General features: G+C 35.5%; 1 protein-coding gene across 1 annotated transcript; it reads right to left on the bottom strand.

Moving 5' to 3' along the window:
* Positions 1–161: 161 nt before the first annotated feature.
* Positions 162–20,902, bottom strand: LOC101891291 (xaa-Pro aminopeptidase 2). The gene is made up of 10 exons (XM_005184582.4): positions 20,726–20,902; positions 7,306–7,385; positions 6,917–7,234; positions 6,509–6,853; positions 6,325–6,437; positions 5,969–6,236; positions 2,416–2,860; positions 2,287–2,355; positions 779–951; positions 162–712 (listed from the first exon to the last, which is right to left on the bottom strand). Exons 1-10 carry the CDS (start codon positions 20,772–20,774, stop codon positions 461–463), a joined length of 2,112 nt encoding a protein of 703 aa, XP_005184639.1. The 5' UTR covers positions 20,775–20,902; the 3' UTR covers positions 162–460.
* Positions 20,903–22,577: the final 1,675 nt, after the last annotated feature.

Here is a 22,577-nt window from a genome sequence, read left to right as displayed (position 1 = left end):
TCTATGAAGGAAATCCAATTCCAATCTTTGTTACTATGGACCTGCATACACAAGCATATCTATGAAAATTCTGGAATGCCAAATCAAACTAGTTTGATTATAAAAAATAATACATATTTATTTGTTAATTAATTAATAATTTTCAATTTGCATTAATATTTCTTTTTTTTATAACTAATCTATTTATATAAACAATGATAAATTTACATATCAATTTAATAATATTTAATAATTTTTTTTAACTACATATTCATATGTATGTATATGTGCAGCTAGCTATACTTAACTTATTTCAAATGAAATCCTATGTTACAGCAAAATTTGATTACTTTGTTATTCATAATGGGGAATATTGTCAGAATTTTAGAATTTTGTTTGGTCCCGTTTTAAAGTGATATATCCTTTTTTTATTTGTTTAGGAATTAATAAAAAAATAATTTAAAAAATATAACTCCTCCCCTTATAACAACCAACGTAAAAAGCTACCAAACACCGTCAGTCCTAATAATATGGCCGGCACTGTAATGGTTAAGAAGGCCCGGGTACGTGACCCAGCTCCCGTGGCTGCCCGATACTCTTCCTCGGGTAGATATTCACGTATGTGCCGGGTCTTATTCATCATCCAATAGAAGGCTTTCATGTTGCCCTGGCGTTTCAGTTCTTCGCCCACATATTGGCGAATTTTGGCATTGTATTCGTTGAGCCAGCGTTTCTGAGGGATTAAAAACATAAATATTTTTAAAATTATTCCATTGATTAAAATTAAAAAATTACTTACCTCCAGTGAACTCAGCAGAGTACCATCAATCAAGCGTGGCTCATAAGGCACTAAGGTTACATCTTGGAATGCTAAATATTTGGCCCCAGATGGATGGACATTATGGGTATTCTTTACCTCCAGTACATTCTTCAAGCGCACACCATATTCTCCATTTTTATAGTGGCCGGATTCTGTAACAAATAACAATTAAAAAATTATGAATCAATATCTAATTAAATTTTTAACAAGTAGAAAAGCTGTAAGTTCGGCCCGGCCGAACTTCTAATACACTCCACCATTTGGTACAAATTTGGCAATTTCCAAAAAAAATCCGTTAAAAATTCTGTTAAAATCTTAAAAATACCGAATGCCTATACGACGACTTTGACCTGCATACGACCACGTTGACCAAAAAAAATCCGTTAAAAATTATGTTAAAATCATCAAAATACCGAATATAGGGGGTACCGTTATATGGGGGCTATACAAAGACGTGGACCTGCCCAGACAATTTTCTGGCATGGGCTGAAGTATCCATTTCGAAATCCACATGCGAAATTTGAAACAATCCCGGTAAATAATGTCGCTAAAATCATCAAAATACAGAATATCGGGAGGTACGGTATATGGGGGCTATACGAAAACGTGGACCTACATGGCCCATTTTCTGTTTTTTTGCTGCAGTATATATTACGAACTTCAAATACCAAATTTGGAACGATTCCGTTAAATAATGTCGCTAAAATCATCAAAATACAGAATATCGGGGGGTACCGTGGACCTACATGGCTAATTTTTTGACCTAGGATGTAGTATCCATTACGAACTTCAAATACCAAATTTGAAACAAATCCGGCAAATAATGTCGCTAAAAATATTAAAATACTGAATATCGGGAGGTACCGTTATATGGGGGCTCTACGAAGACGTGGACCTGCACAGACAATTTTCTCTCATAGGCTGTAGTATTCAATACGAACTTCAAATACCAAATTTGGAACGATTCCGTTAAATAATGTCGCTAAAATCATCAACATACCGAATATCGGGGGGTACCGTTATATGGGTGCTATACGAAGACGTGGACCTGCACATACAATTTTCTGTCTTAGGTTGTAGTATTCATTACGAACTTCAAATGCCAAATTTGAAACAATTCCGGTGAATAATGTCGCTAAAATCATCAAAATACCGACTATCAGGAGGTACCCCCATATAAGGCTATGATAACTTGGACCTGTATGGCCCATTTACGAACGTAACCTGCCTACCAGCAAAATATACATGTGTGCAAAATTTTAGCCTTCTATCTCATTTCGTTCGAAAGATAGAGTGATTACAACAGACAGACAGACGGACAAACAGGCGGACATGGCTAAATCGTCTTAGAATTTTACGCTGATCAAGAATATATATACTTTGTTGGGTCTGACATGAGTATTTTGAGGAGTTACAAACGGAATGACAAAATTAATATACCCTCCATAGTATGGTGGAGGGTATAAAAATTGACAGCTACGCCTTACCACTTGAAAAGAAATAACCCTCCTTGAAATGAAAATGACTATCATGGCCATAGTCCACCGAAATTGGAGCTAGAAAGAGACAAGAATATATTAAAAATTTTGTATTAACTAATTTCCCGCAATACCTACGTTCTCGCACCGCCCCATACACTCCAATACCATGTCCTGTCGCACCCGGATAATCACTCATGGTGGTCCACAGGGGACTACGCACCAATGCATCCAATTTCGAGACCTTCAAATCGGAGGGAAATTTCAAATGTGACAAACGTAAAATTCCCGCCAACACCATGGTGTAGGTTTGTTTCATATCATTTGTGGGTTCACCGAAAATAAAGGTCCTCGAAACATCGGTGGTACCGTCATAATATTGACTACCCGATTCTATAACCAAGAGGCTTTGATCGGTCACTTCAATATCGGTTACATTGCTGGAAATATAGAATGGATACGAAGAGTGTTCGCCGTAGGCAACCACGGTGCGCAAAGACAGCCCCTTGGCATGCTGCTGAGATAGACGGGAACGCTCCACTTCATATTTGATTTTCTCCTCTGTCCATTGTTCGGTATAGAACTGCAAGGAAAGAAAATAAAAATATTAGATTAGATTTCCATTCCATGAGGAGTAGAGTCAATGTAAAGCTGTAATTTTGGATATTTGTACTCATGTATACGAAAAGTACTAAACGGTACGAAATATAGTACAATTTATATTTGGAGGAACGGAAAGCTTGACATTTGAAATTAACATTACTTTATGGAGTGTTGAATTGGGATTTTGAAAAAAGTTTTCGAAATTTGTACTGATGTGCACGAAAAGTACTAAATGGGAGTAGATTTGGTACAATTTCGGCGAACCGATAGAGCTGGATTACTGAAATTTAGAAAAAAGATTACTATTGCATTCAAGGACCTGAGGAATGTACGTAATTTTGGAAATTCGTACTTATATGTACTAAATTTGGTACAATTTAAATTTTGGTTGAAATTTGAAACTAACATCACTTGCGGAAAGTTGGAGGAAGTTTTCTATAATTACTAAATGGTACTTAATTTAGTACAATTTAATTTTTGGGTTGGAATTCTTAATTTTAGAAAGATTATTATTGCGTTCTAGGACTGAGGAATGTGGGTAATTTTGGGAAATTCGTTCTTATCCTAATCGTACGTATCCAAAATGGTACTAAATTTCGTACAATTTTGCTTGGAAATTATTATTACTGACGGAGTATTGGACTGGGACAAGGGGGGGAAGTTTTCGAAATTTATACTTATGTGCACGAATAGCACTAAATGGTACCACATTTGTATAATGTGGGTAGTTTTGAAAATTTGTACTTAAGTGCACTAAATTTGGTACAATTTTTGGATTTGGGTGAACCAATAGAGCTGTTATCCTGAAAATTTCAAATAAGATTATTGTCGGTGAGTAGTATTGAGATAGTTGAGTAGAGTAGATAGTTTTGGAAATTTGTACTCATATGTACTAAAATGTACTAAATTTGGATTTAGGTGAACCGATAGAGCTGTAATCCTGAATTTTTTTTTTATATCACTGGTGGAGTGTAAGATTGGGAAATTTTAGAAATTCCTACTGACGTATCTGTACTGTACTAAATTTGGTACATATTGTATTTTGGGATGGAATCCAAAAAAAAAAAAAAACTGGAATTGGGGTTACTATGTAGGTGTAGGAAGTTTTGGAAATTCGTACTTCTGTGTACTAAATAGTACTAAATTTGGAACAATTAGGTTTTGTGTGACCGATAGAGCTGTAGGATTGTGGTATATAGGAAGTTTTGGAAATTCGTACTTAAGTGTACTAAATAGTACTAAATTTGGAACAATTAGGTTTTGGGTGAACCGATAGAGCTGGAATCCTGATATTGGGAAATACGATTTCCATTGGATGCTATCTGTTTAAATGGTACTAAAATTTGTACAAACTGGAATAGTGGAGAACCGATAGAGCTGACGAAACTAAAATCATGAAATTTTGCACGAAAGACAGTCTTGGTGCATAGGAGTTTGTAAAGGTTGGGTTCTTGGAAATGCGTACTAAAATGGTACGAAAAGTACTAAAAATTAATTCTTTGTATTGTACAAATAGAAGTTAGAATTCTGAAAATCGGAATGAGCGTAAATAAAAATCAAATATCAAATTTGAAACTATTCCGGTGCAAAATGTCCATAAAATCATTAAAATACCGAATATCGGGAGGTACCTTTATATGGGGGCTCTATGAAGACGTGGACCTGCACACACAATTTTCTCTCATAGGCTGTAGTATCCATTACGAACTTCAAATACCAAATTTGAAACTATTCTGGCTTATAATGTCGCTATAATCCTCAAAACACCGAATATCGGGAGGTACCTCTATATGGGGGCTATACGAAGACGTGGACCAGCATACAAAAAATGTTGGTATAGGCTGTAGTACGAATTAGGATCTTCCAGTACGAAATTTGAAACGATTCCAGTGAATAATGTTGCTGAAATCATCAAAATACTGAATATCGGAAGGTACCGTTATATGGGGGCTATACGAGGACTTGGACCTGCATACAAAAATTTTTGGCATAGGCTGTAGTACTTATTACGAACTTCAAATACGAAATTTGAAACGATTCCGATGAATAATTTTGTTGGAATCATCAAAATACGAATATTTGGGAGGTGACGGTACCTGGAGGGGGCTATAAGAAAACGTGGACCTGCACAGACAATTTTCTGTCGTAGGCTGTAGTATCCATTACGAACTTCAAATATCAAATTTGAAACAATTCTGGTGAAAAATGTCTCTAAAATCATTAAAATACCGAATATCGGGAGGTACCTTTATATGGGGGCTCTAAGAAGACGTGGACCTGCACAGACAATTATCTGTCTTAGGCTGTAGCATTCATAACGAACTTCAAATACCAAATCTGAAACTATTCCGGCGAATAATGTCCCTAAAATCATTAAAATGCCGAATATCGGGAGGTACCTTTATATGGGAGCTACGAAGAAGTGGGCCTGCACAGACAATTTTCTGTCTTAGGCTGTGCAATCCATTATGAACTTGAAGTACCAAATTTGAAACAATTCCGGTGAAAAATGGGGCTCTACGAAGACGTGGACCTGCACAGACAATTTTCTGTCGTAGGCTGTAGTATCCATTACGAACTTCAAATATCAAATTTGAAACAATTCTGGTGAAAAATGTCCCTAAAATCGTTAAAACACCGAATATCGGTAGGTACAGTTATATGGGGCTATACCAAAACGTGGACCTACATGGCCCATTTTCAATACCAAAAGTGCTGCGGACATAACATACATTTGAGCAACATTTTATCAATCTACTTTAATTCGTTCGGAAGCTAGAGTGATTTCCACATACGGATAGACGGACGGACATTGATAAATCGACATAGAATTTTATGCTGATCAAGAATATATATACTTTGTGGGGCCTAAAATGTGTATTTCGAGGTCTTACAAACGGAATTACAAACTTAATATACCCTCCATAGAATAATGGAGGGTATAAAAATAAAATTGTGGAGGGCGGGGAGGAATTTTTCCATTTTAAAATAATTTGCCATTTAAACGTTCAAAATTCCAATACGCGTGTCATTAACAAAATCCTCTTCATAACTAACTTCTTTTTTTAAGGGAACTCCCAACACATACCCTTGTTTCCAAATTACTCATGGCCTCACATATCGCCGCACCATCTCTGATATGGGCCATTCGCATACCCTCCTGTTCGACGGAATTCTTTTGGGCACGCATCATAATTATGGGTGACATGTGTTCGAAAATGATTTTCTCCGGAAACGAAGAGTAGACCATTTCCGAGGCACCCGGCTCTTGGACACATGGGGCGGGTATTAGAACTTTTCTCCAGATTTGGGCATAGGTGCGTATATCGTTCCAGACCTGTTGGTAGTCCTTAGATCTGAGAGAGAGAGAGAGAGAGAGAGAGAGAGAAAATAAACAATTAATTCATTAAGAGAACATTTAATAAGAAAAGCAAATAAACTTACTTTACACACAAGGAGTTATAACAATCCGTATGTAAATGGGCAGACACTTCCAAGGTCATCTTAAAACGATCGACGTATAGAAATATGTCATGGTGACTGACAATCAAATATGCCTTCAAATTTTTTCAAAATTAAATGAAATTAAATTGTCGGTCATTATTATGGAAATATATATATGACCTACCTTTATAACTGGTGTAAACGGCAAATCTCGCCCGCGTATATTCAACAGATATGCAATCTCCGTCAAAGAGGTGACAATCATGGCATCACATTTAAAATGATGTAATCTTTCACGTAACTCCTTGATTTTATCCTCCCATTTTTCTCCGGCATACGATTTATGCAATATTTGAATTTTAATCATATCCGGTTCGGGGCGATCCTTCCACACCAAATCGATTAGATTATTGTTGACATTTCTCAATTTCAGCATACGATCTTCCAGCTCACTTTCCCATTTACGCCACAAATGGTGGGGCACAAGATGGGGATCTGCTCCAACACGTTGGCCAGGTCGCAAATGATACTAGAATATTGCAGAACATATTATATCTGACATTCGCACACACTTATATTCACTTTTACTTACACCCAACCAATCAACAATGGTCACCGTATCATTCATGCGATAAATTTCCCAATCACAATCCAATTCACCATCCGCCTGTTGGACATAACGATTTTGCACCCACAGTGCCGCCCCCCTCAAAGTGACCACAGCAAAGGCATCGGTGCCACTAAATCCCGTCAAATATTTCAGACGTTGATCCCTGACACTGGTCTCCTCATTCAGATGTTCATCATAGGAGGGTAAAATATAGGCATCAATTTCAGGTCCCTGTAGAGTGGCTCTGATTTGCATTTGTTCTCGTATGGCATTCAGGTGTAGTCGCGGCTCACTGACTGGCTGTAACAGTAATTTGTTAGATTCTTTTGCTCTGAAATACTGCATTGTAATGTTTATATTAGATATCCTACCAATTGAGTACTGCGATATGAGCAAATGTTGCGAAAATATCCTTGTGGTCGATTGCCATTGGCCGGTTGGTAAAGGCAAACTGAAAGTGAGAGGGAATAATTATATGTTAGAAGATAAACTTGATTTTAGTCAAAAAAAAATATATAAAGTAGAGTAAACAAGTTAAAAAACAGTAAGTTCGGCCGGGCCGATTTGGAAGTTTTTAAAACATAAAATTCGTTAAAAATTCTGTTAAAATCTTAAAAATACAGAATATATCCTTTATATTGGACGTGGACCTACATAGGCATGGTATGTCATAAGCCATTACCATATTCAAATTCGAAACTTGAAATAAACGGTGATTAATGTAGCTAAAATCGTCAATACTGTGTATATAGGGTGGTACCGTTATATCGGAGCTGTACGAAGATCTGGACCTGCATAGACAATTTTTTGTCACAGGCTTCAAATACGAACTTCAAATACGACATCTCAAAAAATGTCGGTGAGTATTGTACCTAAAATCGTCAAAATACCGAATATAGGAAGGAACTGATATATCGAGCCTATACGAAGACCTGGACTTGCATAGACAATTTTCTGTCACAGGCAGTAGTTCCCATTACCATCTCTAAGTACCAAATTTGAAACAATTCCGGTAAGTAATGTCGCTATAATTATCAAAATACCTAATATCGGGAGGTTCCCTTATATGGGGGCTATGCGAAGACGTGGAACTGCACCGACAATTTTCTGTCTTAGGCTGTAGTATCCATTTCGAACTTCAAATACCAAATTTGAAACGATTCCGGTAAATAATGTCGCTAATATCATCAAAATACCGAATATCGGCAGGTTCCATCATATGGGGGCTATACGAAGACGTGGACCTGCACAGATAATTTTCTGTCTTAGGCTGCAGTATCCATTTCGAGATTCAAATACCAAATTTGAAATAATTCCGGTGTGTAATGTCTCTAAAATCATTAAAATACCGAATATCGGGAGGTTCCGTCATATGAGGGCTATGTGAAGACGTGCACCTTCACAGACAATTTTCTGTCGTAGGCTGTTGTATCCATTTCGAACTTCAAATACCAAATTTAAAACAATTGCGGTAAATAATGTCGCTAAAATCTTCAAAACACCGAATATCGGGAGGTACCGTTATTTGGGCGCTATGCGAAGACTTGCACCTGAACAGACAATTTTCTGCCTTAGGCTGTAGTATCCATTACAAACTTCAAATACCAAATTTAAAACTATTCTGGTGAATAATGTCGCTACCATCATCAAAATACCGAATATCGGGAGGTTCCATCATATGGGGCCTATGCGAAGACGTGCACAAGCACAGACAATTTTCTGTCTTAAACTGTTATATGCATTTCGAGCTTCAAATACCAAATTTGAAACAATTCCGGTATATAATGTCTCTAAAATCATTAATATACCGAATATCGGGAGGTACCGTTATATGGGGGCTATACCAAATCGTGGACCTTCATGGCGCATTTTCAATACCAAAAGACCTGCAGACATAATATTCATTTGAGTAAAATTTCGTTCGGAAGGTAGAGTTTCCGGACGGACACGCTAAATCGACATAAAATTTTATGCTGATCAAGAATCTATATATTTTCTGGGTTCTAAAATGTATATTTCGAGGTGTAACAAACGTAATGACAAACTTAATATACCCTCCATACTATTGTGGAAGGTACAAAAGGTACTAAAAAGTGTTAAAAAGGCTATAGTCATGCGGGGCCGACCATGTGATACTCTGTTTGCCAAGTTTTAAAAGAATTGGTGACTTTTTTTTTTCGCAAATTATGAGATTTTTAAGTATAGAAAATTGTGATCCTTTATGAAGGGAGGCACAAAAAGTGGTGGATCGGTATCTTTCATCTTCACACCAGATTGGGATGAATAAAATTTTAAGAGAATCTGATGCTTATTTCGCATTTTATGAGAGATATAATTATTCAAAATTTTGACCCATTATTGGGAGATATCAGAGGGAGTGGTCTGACATGTTCGCTCTTCATAAGTGATTTTGTGCTGGTAACACCATTGGGATGCGCCAAGTTGGAAAATAATCGGATGCTCATATCGCGGTTTATGAGCTTCATGATTATTCACAATTTTGACCAATTTGGGAAGGATGTACCAATATATTCCATTTTCACACCAGAGATATTGTGTTTATAAATAAGTACTTTTAATACCCTCCACCTTAGGGTAAAGGAAATATTAGAACCCATTGTGACCAACAAATACCAATTTTTAGACATATTCGTGGGAAAATGTGGCAAAAATCATCAAAATATCGGGAGGTATTGCTATTGGGACTACACAAAAACGTGAACCTATACACGCCATGTTTCGCCACCAGAGCTAGAACCCATTAGGAGGACACACAAATACAAATTTTTAGACAAATCCGCGAAGAAAAGTGCCAAAAATCATCAAAATACCCAAAATCGAGAGGTACCGTTATATGGCGGCTATTCCAAAACGTGGACCTATACAGACAATGTTTCGGGAACAGAGCTAGAACTCATTAGGACACACAAAAACCAATTTTTAGTCAAATCCGCTAAGAAAATTGGCAAAAATCGCCAAAATACCGAATATCTGGAGGTACCGTTATATGGGAGGTATACCAAAACGTGGACCTATAAAGACAATATTTCGCCACACGAACTAGGACCCATTATGACCTACAAACACCAATTATCAGACAAATCCGTGAAAAAATGTGACAAAACCCATCAAAATACCGAATATCGGGAGGTACCGTTATATGGGGGTTATACCAAATCGTGGACCTACACATGCAATGTTTCGCCACCGGAGCTAGAACCCTTTATGACCAACAAATACCAAAAATTATTCTGCTAAATTTTGACGCTCTACGTCAAATAATGTGGACTGAATCGTGATTTCAACAGACAGACGGACGGGTAGATAGACAGATGGACATCGTTAAATCGACTCAGAATTGTATGCAGATTATGAATATATATACCTACGTCTACGACGAATAAATAATCTGCATAAAATTCTGAGTCGATTTAATGGAATGACAAAGTTAAAATACCCTCCTATCCAAGGTGGAGGGTATAAAACCAGTAAGGAAAGCTCGAAAGTCGGGCGGAGCCGACTATATGATACCCTACACCACCATGCATATTTAGTACAGCTCTCGTAAAATAAAGGTTTATATTGGGCATTTCTGAGCTCTAAGAGATATCTGGTACTAAATATGATTATGGTAGAGAGAATATTCCGAAAGTTGGAGATTTAAACACCAAATCGGATGAAACATATATATGGGAGCAAATTTTGAAATTCTTGCTCCTATTCTAAATTCGGTTGAAGTCCGAGAATCTATTTGGACTACTATTAGCCATTTGGTGCACAAAAAACCCTAAAATCGGACGAAGATATATAGGGAAGCTATATCCATATCTGATTCGATCTTGATAAAATTTGAATCATGTAATGCAAGGCTGAATCTAATATCTGGTACCAAATATCATTTTTATGGGGTGTATATTGCGAATGTGAGGGACTTAAACACCAAAATCGGATGAAACATATATATGGGGGCTATAGCTATATCTGAACCGATTTTCACCAAATTTGAAGCACAAGCTTTTAGGCTGAATTCGGTCGGATGCAGCAAAATTCACACCATTTGTACTGTTATTAGCCATTTGGTGCACAAGAAACCTAAAATCGGATGAATATATATATGGGAGCTATATCTTAATTTAGACCGATTTTCATCAATTTCAATAGAGTTCGTCCTTGAGCCAAACAAATGTTATTTAGAAAAATCTCAACCGAATAATAAATGCGACCTGAGTTTGTTTACAAAAATGTGATTCTATGCTGCTCACCAAAAGGAACTATGGGTCTATCTCGTTTCCTTCTCGTTTTGTACCTCCCCTCATACACAAACAAATGCACAAAGGCATAATACCCTGACCACTATGTATTGTATCCGAATACACATTCCTAATTTAATAATTTTCACACTTAAAATGATCATGAACTTAGAGCACAAATTCTTATCTAGATTATTATTTTGGATAAAAATAGCCACGAACGCGTCATAATTATTGTCGGCCAAGAACACGACATCGACGACATCACATCAACACTGAAATAGTACTGTCCGCCTACGATGATGGGGGAAAACATAATTTTCCCACGACCATAAAAAATGGTGTTAGTCCAAATTCTTGGTGTCGTTTTCTTCTAGACGCAGATTTTCTATATGCGTATGGATGTTGTTGGTGTTGCGAAAATTCGTGAAATAAAAAATGTAAATTTCAATTACAAATACAATATTTAAATAATTTTCATATTAAATACATAACAAAAAATTCTATAAATATTGGAGAAAAAATGTCAAATTACTTTTTCATAAAGAAGACGACTGTATTGGGATTCTCTAATTTATTTTTGAGTAACCGACAAAAATCGGTAAATTTCAAACGCAAAATTTTGATATATAAATGTAAATATAGGAAGGTCTTAGCGACTACTTTCCGAAACTATAACAATTTGAATTTTACCGATTTTTTTTCGGTAATTCAGAAATTGAATTACAGAATTCCAATACTGGGATACCTTAAAAATGCAAAAATACAGTTATACAGGGTGATATACAAAAAACTGCAACAAAGTCAAACGCCACATTTTTTAATTTTTTTTTTAATTTCATAAAATAAAATCAAAAATGTTGGAAATAGCAAATCAACCTTGCTTTCCAAAATACTTTAGACAAAATAGTCCAACGGATTGGTATCCGGAGATTTTGGTGGCCATTGTGCGCTGGAAATGAAGCGAGGAACCTCATTTTGTAACCATTCTTGGGTGGCGCGTGCTGAGTGCGATGGTGCCGAGTCCTGTTGGAATGTCCAAGGTCTGCAGCCAAAATGTTTGCGTGCTCAAGGCTATAATACACCCTGCAGAATATTTTCGCGAAAATATTCGGCATTTATTCTGATTCCACGGTCGCTTAATACGAGCGGAGAGTGACCATCGGCTGTTATGGCAGCCCACACCATCACCATGGCCGGCGCTTGAGTTCTGATGGCCAACCGAAGGTGCACATTTTCAGCTGACCTCTTTGGCAAGTAAACCCGATCATTTTGTTTGGTTACAAACTGCTGGACAACGAATGTTTTCTCATCTGAGAAAACCAATTCGGCAGTTCACCACATTCGGCCAAGCGAAACAAGTCTTAGCTCTTTATACCCTACCCCAGAAGTTGGTCAGGGTATTATGTCTTCGTGCATTTGTTTGTAACAGGCAAAAGGAAACGAGATAGACCCATTGTTCCTTTTGATGTTCTGCATAGAATCACATTCCCCGTCCGTCCGTCTGTCCATTTATTTTTGTGAACAAAGTACGCATTTATTTCCCGATCCAGATGAAATTTTGCACAAATCATTTGTTTGGCCTAAGGACGAACCCTATTGAAGTTGGAGATAATCGGTAAAAATTTAGGCATAGCTTCCATATATATCTTCGTCCGATTTACCTTTCATTGTGCACCAAACGTGTAATATCACCCCGAAAAGTATGGAATTTTGCACATACCAACAAATTAGGCCTGAAAAAAGTATGCCAAATCTGATCGAAATCGTTTCAGATATAGCTATAGCTCCTATATGTATTGTTCATCCGATTTGTTATTTTAGTCCTCCGCAGCCGTAATATGCTCTCTGTAACAACAATATTTTGGGAAAAATTTTTCAAATACGGCTCAGAAATACATTTGCTAAATTTTATCGAGATCGGTTCGAATTTGGATATATCTCCCATATAAACCTTCGTCCGATTTACCTTTTATTGTGCACCGAACGTCTACTATTTGCCCAAATGGGATGAAATTTGGCACTTACGGCCGAATTGAGTCTAGAAGCTAGTATGTCAATTTGGTGAAGATCGGTTCAGATATAGCTATAGGTCCTATATATATTGTTCATCCGATTTCTTATTTTAATCCTCCGCAGCCGTAATATGCACTCTGTAACAACAATATTTGGGGAAATTTATCAAATACAGCTCAGAAATACCTTTGCTAAATTTTATCGAGATCGATTCGGATTTGAATATATCCTCCATATATAACTTTGTCCGATTTACCTTTTATTGTGCACCAAATGTCTACTATTTGCCCAAGTGGGATATATATATATATATATATATATATATATATATATATATATATATATATATATATATATATATATATATATATATATATATATATATATATATATATATATATATATATATACACGTCCGAATTTAAAAGATACAAATGCTTCGGCGTTTTGAACTTTAAATTATAATTATAATCATTGCGTGTATGATTGAATTCTCCCATAAAAACTTTTAATTGTTATCTGGAGCTCTACTACATTAGCAAAGTGGTGAAGGGTATCATAAAGTCGGTCCCGCCCGACTTTAAGACTTTCTTTACTGCTTTAAGTCTATTTTCTTTCTTTTGCGGTGTAAGTTCTTGCACTTTTTTGAATTTCCATGGCTTCACCCTGAGCTCATTTTTCAAAATTTTCTGAATGGAATATTGCGATGCGTTTACCTCACGAGCCATTTTTTGACCACTGCGACGCGAAATTCGATCAAGTCGCTTCTTTACTTTTCAAACTATTTCTTCTGATGTTGCTGTTTTCTACTACGGGCTACGCCACCAGTATCACGGCAACGAGCAATGCTACGAGACCCAAAAGATTTATTCAGATTTAAATGCTGGAGTGCTCCAACGATAGCCACTAGTGGTTTTCTAGCCAAATATAAAGAAATCACATTATCACGCTTGAATTCCATAGCGACTAAGTTTTTTTCTGGGAAATTCTCACCCAAATGCTTTTGTACGCTTGTAAATAATATAATGAGCGTTCACTGGAATAATTTTAACAGCTGTCGGACGAGTGCCTTAAGAAATGACAGCAGTCTGAAGTTGGTTGCAGTTTTATTCATTTCACCCTGTATTTCCAATATTTGTACTCTCTTGGCGATTTTCATAAATAATGGATTTTTTACTAATCTCAGATTTTTGCCAAGTTCCGGTAAAAAAAATTGGCAGCTGCCAAACAAACGATTGCATCAGAAACTTATTTATTTATTTTCAAAATGATGACTAACGTACGCACCACTGTGCAGTAACTGAGCTTAAATAGGTGATGACATTTAGACGCTAGGAAAAAAATTAAAAAAAAAAAACATTTCGAATAGAAGTGTGCGATTGATATGACAGGGTACGAAACCAACATTTCCCATCAGCAAGAATTTTAAGCAGTCCCAGTTTTTTTTTTTTTTCTGGGGTGATATACATATATTAACTTGTCTAATGTTGGACGATGATGATGATAATGACGATGCTGATGGTCATGGATATGTTTGTTTATCTTTTGCCATCTCTTTGGTAGACTTCCAAATCCATATCTACATCAGTCAAGTGTGAATGTCAAAAAAAAGCAAATTTTGGTTGTTTTTGTTTTGAAAATGAAAAATGTCGTGTATCTTTATATATATATAAATACGTATGTATGCCTATTTAAATGTCTGCAAAATTTATTTTTTCTCAATGTTAGCGCATATGCCCACCCGGTGTATTTTATCAAAAACAGATTTTTTTTCCAAAAAAATTAAGAAAAATTAATGCTTTTGAAAGAAAAGAAAATATTTTTCGTTGAAATGGCGATGATGATCCCATTTGGAATATTTAAAAAGGGTGATTCAGTGGCGCGATATCCCTCAGATGTTTTCAATGACGTGTTGAATTCCAGGATTTCATTAGTCATTCAGTTTCGAGTCAAAGATCTTGTGTGGCGTTTGTGATATTTTTTAGAAATCCCCTACACAATATCAAAAATTTACGAGAAATGATGCTACCTTTTATGTGTTTTCCAATTAAATAGATATTTTATGATCCGCAATGTGAGCCCATTTAATCGCATGTGACATGGGTATTAAAGATTAAATATATGCCACTATTTTCATTTTTTGACACGTGTTGGCAGTCAAATTATCGAAAAATGAACTAAAGGTGACAATAAAGAAACTTAAATGTTGGCAAAAAAATGAGGACCACATTTTTTATACCCTCCACGTCCACGTTTTCATATAGCCACCATATAACGGTACCTCCCGATATTCGGTATTTTGATGAATTTAGAGACAGTATTCACCGGAATGGTTTCAAATTTGGTATTTGAAGTTCGAAATGGATACTACAGCCCAAGCAGGTGCACGTCTTCGCATACCCCCCATATGATGGAACCTCTCAATATTCGGTATTTTGAAGATTTTAGCGACATTATTCACCGGAATTGTTTCAAATTTGGTATTTAAAGTTCGAAATGGATACTACAGCCTAAGAGAGAAAATTATCTGTGCAGGTTCACGTCTTCATATAGCTCCCATATAACGGTACATCCCGACATTCGGTATTTAAATGATTCTAGCGACATTATTAACCGGAATTGTTTCAAATTTGATATTTGAAGTTCGTAATGGATGTTTCAGCCTATGACAGAAAATTATCTGTACAGGTCCACGTCTTCGTATAGCCCCCATGTAACGGTACCTCCCGAAATTCGGTATTTTAATGATTTTAGCGACATTATTCACGGGAATTGTTTCAAATTTGGTATTTGAAGTTCGTAATAGATACTACAGTCTAAGATAGAAAATTGTTTGTGAAGGTCCACGTCTTCGTATAGCCCCCATTTAACGGTACCTCCCAATATTCGGTATTTTGACGAGTTTAGGTATAATACCCACCGAAATTGTTTGAGATGTCGTATTTGATATTCGGTATTTTAATGATTTTAGCGACATTATTCACCGGAATTGTTACAAATTACGTATTTAGTGTTCGTAATGGAAACTATAGTCTGTGACAGAAAATTGTTTATGCAGGTCCACGTCTTCGTATAGTTCCCATATATCAGTACCTCCCGAAATTTGGTATTTTGATGATTTTAGCGACATTATGAACTGGAAATGTTTCAAATTTGGTATTTGAAGTTCGAAATGGATACTACAGCCTATGACAGAAAATTGTCTGTGCCGGTCCACGTCTTCGTATAGCCGCCATATAACGGTACCTCCCAATATTCGGTATTTTGACGAGTTTAGGTATAATACCCACCGAAATTGTTTGAGATGTCGTATTTGAAGTTCGTAATGGATGCTTCAGCCTGTAAGAGAAAATTGTCTATGCTGGTCCAGGTCTTCGCACAGTTCCGATGTAACGGCACCTCCCTTTATACGATATTTTGATGATTTTAGCTACATTATTCACCGTTTATTTCAAGTTTCGAATTTGAATATGGCAATGGCTTATGACAAACAATGACTTTGTAGGTCCACGTCGTATAGACCCCAATATAACGGCTATGTTCGGTATTTTTAAAATTTTAACAACATTTTTTAAGGATTTTTTGAGGTAACAGATACAGCGGACCGAAGTATTCTATTTTCATACTTCATCTAATGCTGGAGTGCTCTAATGATAGCCACTTGTGGTTTTCCAGCCAAATATAAATAAATCACACTCACTCTCGCTTGAATTCAATCACGAATAACTTTCTTTCTAGAAAATTCTCACCAAAATGCTTTTGTAGGCTTGTAAACCATATAATGAGATGTCACTGGAATAATTTTTACAGCTGTCGGACTAGTGGCTTAGAATTGGCAGCAGTCTAAAGTTGGTTCCAGTTTTTTCATCTCACCCTGTATAGGGGTTTTAAATCGAAGATTGGATACATAACCATCTTTCAAAATATGTTCTTCATTTTTATTCCTTGTGCATCGCACGGTCTTTGTTTTCAGTAAAAAAAAATATCAGCTCACTAATTGAGTTGGATTAATTGATGATCAATTAAAATACATTGGCGGAGAAAGATAAAAATTCAATGAACTCTGCAGGCGAATTTTACCCCAAACGATTTGGTAGAACAGCTCACGCTGCGAAATGCAAAAAAAAACAAACGGCGGAAAATAATTTGAAATGTCAATAAAATCATAAAAAGAAAATCTCACGAAAAAAAATGTGACAGCTACAAATTGTTTGATTTATGAGGCTTTTCCAAAATTTTCGGACAAATAAATAAAAAATGTAATAACAAGAATGTTTCTTTGTTTATTATTATTATTTCCCATTATGAACGCCTCAATATTGAGTCGATTGGCTAACCACCAGTCACCACCGTCCTGTGTTTTATTTTTAAGCAAAACCAAAATATTTAAAAAATTATTTTCGAAAAGTGAAATTGAAAGCAAACTATTTGAGTTTTTAATTAAAAAAAAAATATAAAATTGGAAAAATTTTTCTTATGAATGACGTTAATAGCGGTGGATGTGTTTGTGATTTTGTGGACGTCATATAAATTGGAAAATATTTAGCTTTCATTGAACACAATGGCAAGTGATGATTTTAATAAAAAAAAATTATTTCATATTTTATGGTGTTGCCATTCTATAAAAATTAAACCGATTTATTCGTATGGGTAATTATATCAATTAATTTCAAAATTTCCAGGGGGTAAGGGAGGCAATATCATACCAATACTAAGGGAACTGATGAGAGTTGGTTGCTCTTCCGAAACCATGGTAGATTATTGTATTATATTGTGCAAGAAAAAAAATAAGTACAGAAAAAAAATCCATTAGATTGTGAAGGTAGAGATAAAAATAAAGGACATGTGTATCGGTGTATTGAAAGCTTAACTTCAACATTTTTCAAAATTTTTAGATTAAGATTTCTTGGAATCCTTGAATTTTCAAATATTCGAATTAAAATTTGAAGCTAAAAACCGAGTCATCAAAGGCGTCGTTTTAGGCACCTTTTCAAAATAATGTTAAAAACTTGCTTTAAAAAGAATCGCAGCACTTAAAATTTAATATATCCAGGGTGGGATGAAAAACTTCAACCAAATTCAGACTGCTGTCATTTCTAAGCCACTCGTCCTACAGCTTCTAAATTTATTCAAGTGACAGCTCATTATATTATTTACAAGCGTACAAGAGCCTTTTGGTGAGAATTTTGCAGAAAAAAAGTTATTCGTGATGGAATTCAAGCGGGATGGTGTGATTTCTTTATATTTGGCTGGAAAACTACAAGTGCCTATCGGAAGAGCACTCCAGCATTTAAATGTGAATTAATCTTTTGTGTCTCGTACCATCGCTCGTTACCGTGATACTGGTAGCGTAACCCGACGTCAAGGAAGTGGACGGAAGAAAACAGCAACATCAGAAGAAATGTTTCGAAAAGTAAAAAAGCGACTTGATCGAAATCCGTGACGAAGTGGCCGAAAAATGGCTCGTGAGCTGAACATATCGCAATATTTCATTCGGCAAATATTGAAAAATGAACTCGGGGTAAGCCATTGAAATTCCAAAAAGTGCAAGAACTTACACCGTAACAGAAAGAAAATAGATTCAAAAGAGCTAAAGTGTTGCTTCGCTTGGCCGAAAGTGGTGAACTGCCACCCAAGAATGGTTACAAAATGAGGTTCCTCGCTTCATTTCCAGCGCACAATGCTCGCCAAAATCTCCGCATACCAATCCGTTGGGCTATTGTGTCTGGAGTGTTTTAGAAAGCAAGGTTGGCACTAAAAAATACCAATGTGTCGATCACCTCAAGCAAGCGCTTCGCCGGGAATAGGCCAAAATACCGCAGAGCAACATTGGGGCAGCGTGTGACGGTTTCATAATTCGTGCCAAAGGTGACCAATTCGAAGAAATCTAAACTTATTCTAAAGTTTAATGCTATTTCCGACATTTTTTGCTTTCATTTAATAAAATTTAAAAAAAAAAATAAAAATTATGTCGTTTGACTATGTTGCATTTTTTATCTCACCCTGTATGGTGCATTTATGCTTTCATTCACAAGTGATTTTTTGTCATTGGCTTTAGTACCGATACCGAACTGCAAATACGAAATTTGAAGCAATTCCGGTGAGAAATGCCTTTAAAATCTTCAAAATACCGTGTATCGGGAGGTATCGTTGTATAGGGCTATACGAAGACGTGTAAATGTATAAGCGATTTTTTTTTGTCATAGACTGAAGTTTCCATTTGGAACTTTAAATACGAAACAATTCCGGTAAAAAATATCTCTAAAATCGTCAAAATACCGAATATTGGGAGATACCGTTATATTGGGCCCCCCTGAAAACGTGGACCAATATGACCCCATATGACAAATTTTATGAGAGGAATATATCCTCTGAATCGATTTCTACTAAAATTGTCGAGGCATTTGCGCCTTTTCAATTCGGGCTTGTATTATTTATTCATTTGGTGCACAATTAACTCGGATAGATATATATATCTAAATCTGAACCGATTTCCACCAAATTTGACATATTGGTTTCTAGATTCAATTTGGTCGTAAGTATCACCCAACCCATTTCATTTGGGTTAATATTACACGGTTGGTGCACAATAAAAAGCAAATCGGACGAAAATATGTATGGGAGCTATATCCAAATATTAACCGATCTATTTCTGAGTTTTATTTGATATATTTCCCCAAATATTGTTGTTACAGAGTGCATATTACGGCTGCTGTGGACTAAAATAACAAATCGGATGAACAATATATATGGGAGCTATAGCTATATCTGAAGCGATTTCGATCAAATTTGGCATACTTATTTTCAGGCCTAATTTGGTTGTATGTGCAAAATTCCATACTATTCGGGCTGATATTACACGTTTAGTGCACAATAAAAGGCAAATCGGACGAAGATAAATATGAGAGCAATAACTAAATTTTTACCGATTATCTCCAATTTCAATAAGGTTCGTCCTTGGACCAAACAAATGATTTGTGCAAAATTTCATCTGAATCGGGCAATAAATGCGAACTGAACATTGTTCACAAAAATCCATGGACGAACGAACGGACAGAAGGACAGAGGGCGGACGGATATGCATAAATCGACTCAGAATGTGATTCTATGCAGATCATCAAAAGGAATTATGGGTCTATCTCGTTTCCTTTTGCCTGTAACAAACAAATGCACAAAGACATAATACCCTGACCACCTTTTGGTATAGGGTATAATTAAGGTCATATTCCATTCCGAAAATCTAAATCACATATAGATGTCGCTGTTTAATTATTTTGGTTTATTAACCCAATAAAATTCCCCCATTCGAATGAGCTATTTTAATTCAAAATATAAAACACATTCCGCTGTGAATAAAATATATATCCCATGTTTATCCAATAAAAAAATGTATGGCATTTAACATAAATCAATTAAAATCATGTATATTTATTTTGAAATAGAATATTCCGGCAGAATAAACAATAAACGGGTAACGTCAGTCCGAAAACGAAAATACATACACTTATATATAAATACAACTTACCGAATATCGTTAAAGATAAATACCAAATCCATTTAAGTGACGTCGTCATGGCAGGGAATTTTGATTTTTTTGTTTTAATTTTTAATTGGAACTATATGTGTTTTGGGTATTTTTTTAATTAATATTTGGTTATTGGAAATTGTTGTTGTTTTTATTTTTTTTTTTTTTTTTGTATTAGAAATTTTTGTTTTGTTTTTTTTTTTTATTTAGAATTACATAAATTTTTTTGTAATTTTAATTTAAAATTCAGTTATTGGAAATCGCCGTTTTTATTTATTTTATTATTTATTTATTATTTTTAATGATTTATTTTTTTTTTTTAATTTATATTACATTATGTATGTAATTAATGTTTATATTATAATTTTTTTATTGACAATTCTCGTTATGTTATCACATTTAAATTTGTATTTCTCTTCATCAACTGCTTCTGTTCTATGATTTTCAACACTTCCGTAATGGCACTTCATCAGGTAGTTTTTCGAATTTTCACACTTCCATTCTAAACAATTTTCTAATAACAAAGAAAACAAATGATTTGTTCGTTAGTTTTATGCGAACTGAACTGCTGAACAAGAGGTTTTTGTTTACAAGTCAAAATCTGGGCACCGTGACTTATGTGTTTTTAGAGGTTTTTGTTCATATTTTTTTCCAATTGCATTTAATTCGGAGAATTTTGAAAAATATTCCTGGGTATGTTTTCTTGACGTTTGATCACCTAAGGGAATGCACGTCATCGAATGAAATGAGGGAGAATTTTTTTATTAATAAATTCTTGAAATAGACGTTGATGTGGACAATGTTTTTTATACCCACTGCAGATTTCAAGTGTTAAATTCCAACCAATTTTTAAAGGGTCTACAAAAAAATGTGAGTCCTTAATCCTAGTTTTGTATTAAATGGTAACAAGTCTGAATGGAATCGGATATTAATTTTGCGTTTTATGGGTTTCATGGACATTCAAAATTTTTGACCCATTGTGGGAGAGGTACCAGAAGGAGTGGACCGATATATTCCATCTTCACAGAAGATATTGTGTTAGCAGAAATAATGGAATGTCTAAAATATGAAGAGAACCAGATGCTTATTTCGGATTTTATAATCATTTTGGTAATTCAAAATTTGTACCCTTTGCGGAGGAGGTACCAAAATAAATTGTCCGATCTGTACCATCTTTATAACAGATTTTGTGTTGATAGAAATATTGAGATGTACCAAGTCTGAATGAAATCGAATCGCGTTTATGGGTTAGCAGAAATAATGGAATGTCTGAAATATGAAGAAAACCGCATGCTTATTTCGGATTTTATGAACGTTTTGGTTATTCAAAATTTGGACCCTTTGGTGGGAGGATCCAAAATAAATTGTCCGATCTGTACCATCTTTATAACAGATCTTGTGCTGATAGAAATGTTGATATTTACCAAGTCTGAATGAAATCGGATGTTGAAGCCACTCTTTAGAGTTTCATGGATATTCAAAATTTTGACCCTTTGTGGGGGAGGTACCAGAAGGAGTGGACCGATATATTCCATCTTCACAGCACATCTTGTGTTAGTAAAAATAATGGGATTTCTGAAATATGAAGAGAACCGGATTCTTTTTCCGAATTTTATGATACTTTCATGATACTCAATACATTGGCCCTTTGTGGGGGAGGCACCAGAAGAAATGGGCCCATGTGTCCCATCTTCACAGTAGATCTTGAGTTGATGAAAATATTGAGATGTGCCAAGTCTGAGTGGAATCGGATGTTGATTTCGTGTTTTATGAGCTTCATGGATATTCAAAATTTTGACCCTTTGTGGCGGAGGAGTGGACCGATATTGTCCATTTTCGCACCAGACCTTGG

The sequence above is a fragment of the Musca domestica genome, unplaced genomic scaffold (assembly GCF_030504385.1).
Source record: "Musca domestica strain aabys unplaced genomic scaffold, Musca_domestica.polishedcontigs.V.1.1 135, whole genome shotgun sequence".
Lineage (NCBI taxonomy): Eukaryota > Metazoa > Arthropoda > Insecta > Diptera > Muscidae > Musca > Musca domestica.
This window is presented reverse-complemented; position numbering and strand designations above follow the sequence as displayed.

Bases quoted from the DNA above. Each gene is read 5' to 3' on its own strand.
- LOC101891291 (XM_005184582.4), bottom strand. From the start codon at position 20,774: ATGACGACGTCACTTAAATGGATTTGGTATTTATCTTTAACGATATTC. The intron at 6,237-6,324 runs GTAAGTTTATTT...TCTCTCTCTCAG, and splicing joins TATAACTCCTTGTGTGTAAA to ATCTAAGGACTACCAACAGG. The intron at 2,356-2,415 runs GTAGGTATTGCG...GTCTCTTTCTAG, and splicing joins GTATGGGGCGGTGCGAGAAC to CTCCAATTTCGGTGGACTAT.